The sequence below is a fragment of the Phaseolus vulgaris genome, chromosome 3 (assembly GCF_051622355.1).
Source record: "Phaseolus vulgaris cultivar YP4 chromosome 3, ASM5162235v1, whole genome shotgun sequence".
NCBI classification, from domain to species: domain Eukaryota; kingdom Viridiplantae; phylum Streptophyta; class Magnoliopsida; order Fabales; family Fabaceae; genus Phaseolus; species Phaseolus vulgaris.
This window is the reverse complement of record NC_143500.1, coordinates 52,306,815-52,310,140: the sequence shown is the minus strand read 5'-3', so window position 1 is coordinate 52,310,140 and position 3,326 is coordinate 52,306,815. Positions and strand designations below refer to the sequence as shown.

General features: G+C 33.6%; 1 protein-coding gene across 1 annotated transcript; it reads right to left on the bottom strand.

Annotated features, from left to right (window-relative positions):
- Positions 1 to 824: 824 nt before the first annotated feature.
- On the bottom strand, positions 825 to 2,365 carry LOC137805987 (amino acid transporter AVT3B). The gene has a single exon (XM_068605862.2). The coding sequence runs from the start codon at positions 2,168 to 2,170 to the stop codon at positions 929 to 931; it is 1,242 nt and encodes a 413-aa protein (XP_068461963.2). The 5' UTR covers positions 2,171 to 2,365; the 3' UTR covers positions 825 to 928.
- Between the last annotated feature and the right edge of the window lie 961 nt (positions 2,366 to 3,326).

The window sequence follows — 3,326 nt, the reverse complement described above, 5'->3', positions numbered from 1 at the left end:
TACGAAAGATGAAAACATCTTCTAAAAATTTTCCACAATTCATACGAACCAAATTTCCAAAATTTGATGGGAAATGAGAGAATAATGTTTAAGAGGTAGATCTGGCTCTGTCACCTTTGTTCGTAGCTCTCATCGTGCCTAGCTTGCGGGAGCATAGAAAAATAATACTTCTCAGTATGAATTAATTCAAAACAACTAAATACTATCAAAACTCATAATCATGTCTTGTTATCCAAATTATTGATTAGTGTCTATTTTTAATTTGTTCACTATTGCAGGTCAATCAATGAATTTAATTATATTTATTTTAAACTATTGTGTGAAGTCTATGAGTACAATTATCATTTAATGGAATTTTAATTTGTTATAATTGACCAATATATTAAGTTTTTAACTATTTCTTGTTTATGGACTTATATTTTAAATAATGCAAATATGTTGGTGTTTTTTTAATGAAACATAACATTAGGTTCGAAAGTACTTGACTATGATAGAAACATGTGGACAAAGTATTATGTCAATTGGCTACAACACTATATATATAATATATAAAGTAATATAATTTTACAATATTTAACTTTTATACTTTTAATTTGTTTTTACACTCTAAGATGATTTTAGCGAACAACATCATTTTGTAGTATTTAGATATTAATAGTAGGAAACCATTTCTTTATAAGTGTGCGTGTAATTTGACTTATAGTAAAACCTAATTACTTGTTTACATGAATGATTTATTTGATATTTGGTTAAAAAAACTTTAAGCTATTACTCATACGAACAACAATAACACATAATTATCGTTGTGTTTCATTTTAATAATAATTATTGCCAAAAATTATCATAAAAATTGGTCATCGTCGTCATATAAAATGATGATTTGTGCATGCAAAAATATATACAACTATTTGATGAAGAAGAGGTTTGATCAATCATTGCCAAAAATGTTGAATAAGGAAGAGCAGGTTCCTTTGACTGCAACAACCAACCCAAAAACCATAACTGCGACATCGGAAACCATACACTTCCAATCCATCTCTTCTTTGAAGACCGAATAGTGAAACATAGCTGGCAACACAAAGCTGAGAATAACACAGACGCTGCTACCAACCAGGGATAAAAAATCTGCGAAGTTAGGCACCAAAAGTGCCACCAAACTCACCCCCAACACCAACAACCACCTCAACCACAGGCAGTACCTAGACTCACACAACCGTCTCTCAACCACCTCGTACACTGGATTCATCATCAATGGAAAAGTGAAGAACAGGTTGATGCAAAGACCCAACTGCACCAAACCACTCACCAAACCCGGTCCAAGATTGGTAGTGATGATCCCTTGAGTTTCTTCACCAAAAGCAAAGTAACTTAAAGCAGCAAATGCTGCATACAACAGAGAAATGAGAAACATCCCCACACCCAAAACCCCACCAAATTTCTCCTTATCTTTGGCCTCTGATTCCAAGGGCAAAACCATTCCTATCCCTTCAAACGCATACACTGCCACCCCTAAACCGTAGAAAAACACCGACCAACCACCAAAGGCCTCCAGAGGAGGTCTATTCTTCATATACACGAACACTTCGTCCACCATCACCACACTCTTGGCTGCAATATCAACAACATCAGCGAAAATGCTCAAAGGAGCCAAAAGGGTCAAACTTGGGATAGCATTAAGGCCCAACTGAAAGGGAAAGCAACCCCATAAGAACAAGACCTTTGGCGTGAAACCCAGAAAAAGAGACCATCTTGAGCCGTCGCCGGCAAGATTGGCCAACGTGGTGGAAATGAAAATAAGGTAGCTGACGCAGAAACCGCAATGGGAAAACCCTATCATGACATCAACGAACAATTTGCCAAGAGGGCCTCCAATGGCATACCCCAAATCGCCAAAAGAGTTGAGATTGGGGAAGCCCTCGTTGGATTGAAGCTTCCGGCGAGTGCGCACAAGGAGCATCATGCAGTGGTAAGTGAGGAAGGCGACGAGGAAGAGCATGAGCAAACCCGTGATCCAACCCGTTTTCTTGAAGCAGTAAGGGAGACCAAGCACGCCAGAACCTACAATGGATATGAAGATGTTGGCGAAGGTCTTGAAATTTGAGGAGAGAGGGGGTGCCTTGGAGAGAAGAGGCGCGTCCTCTGGTGGGGTTTCAGCCTTTTGAAACACCATTGGGAGAATGAATGAAGGTGGCGGTTTCTGGAAATGGAGGGAGATGGGTGGAGAAGAAGAAGAAGAAGAAGAAGAAGAAGAAGAAGGAAGAACATGCAGAGGGTACGTGATTATTGTTGTGTAGGAAGGAGGTGTGGTTGTGACCTTAAGTCAAGGTTTGCAAATGCTGATATAGTAAATATATATATAAAATGAATTGTGGAATACTAATTAAGGTCGGAAAATGGGCATTCTCTGGTGTGCTATTCTCAGCTTCAGATTTGTTGGGTATAGAACACAAACAAAACACGCGTCACTCACCATTTAGGTTAACAAAACCAAAAGATAAAAAATGATCGATAGACCCACAATATTAAAAAAAATAAAAATGATTTTTTTACCACACATACTCCAACCTACACTCCAATAAATATTAATATTTTAATCATTTATAATTTTTTTAATTTTAAAAATTATTTTAACATTTTGCATTTTGATTATATTTTCATTAAAAAAAAATTTAATTACAAATATTAATATTTTGTAGTAGGTGTAAAGTGGAGCAGAATATCAAAATATCATCACCAAAAAAATTATAATTTGACAAGAGTTGTAAACTATGTACAACACTTATAATTTCTAAAATGTAAACACGAGAATATGAATCAATATTATATAATTCATGACAATAAAAATAAAATTTTATTTACACAAGTATATTTCATATTTTTTTAGCACAAAGATGTTTTTATGGTTGGTTAAAAAAGATTTATTATTTATTTTTATAATTATAATAAAAATTTATACAGTAAGTTTGAATTTTTAGAAAATTAATGTCTTTTTTTTTTAAAATTGTGTTAGAACTGTGTTAGAATTTTCAAAAATCCAACAAATATTTTTTTTAATTTGACTTTTCACCGATACGTGTTCTACGGGTATTAGTGTTCGATACATGTATCCAACACAAACATGTCATTTAAAAGGAGTGTTTGAGTCTCATAGGTTAATGTGATTGTTTTAATAAATAAATATAGATTAATTTATAATTAAATAACGTGGAAATTATTAAAATAATAGTATTGTAAATGTATTATCATTCAAATATTAAATAATAAAATTTGACATGTGCACTTAAATTTCACTTTACTTTTTCAGTTGATTTATTTCAAAGTATTTT

Excerpts from the sequence above, each read along its gene's own strand:
- LOC137805987 (XM_068605862.2), bottom strand. The coding sequence starts at position 2,170 with ATGGTGTTTCAAAAGGCTGAAACCCCACCAGAGGACGCGCCTCTTCTC.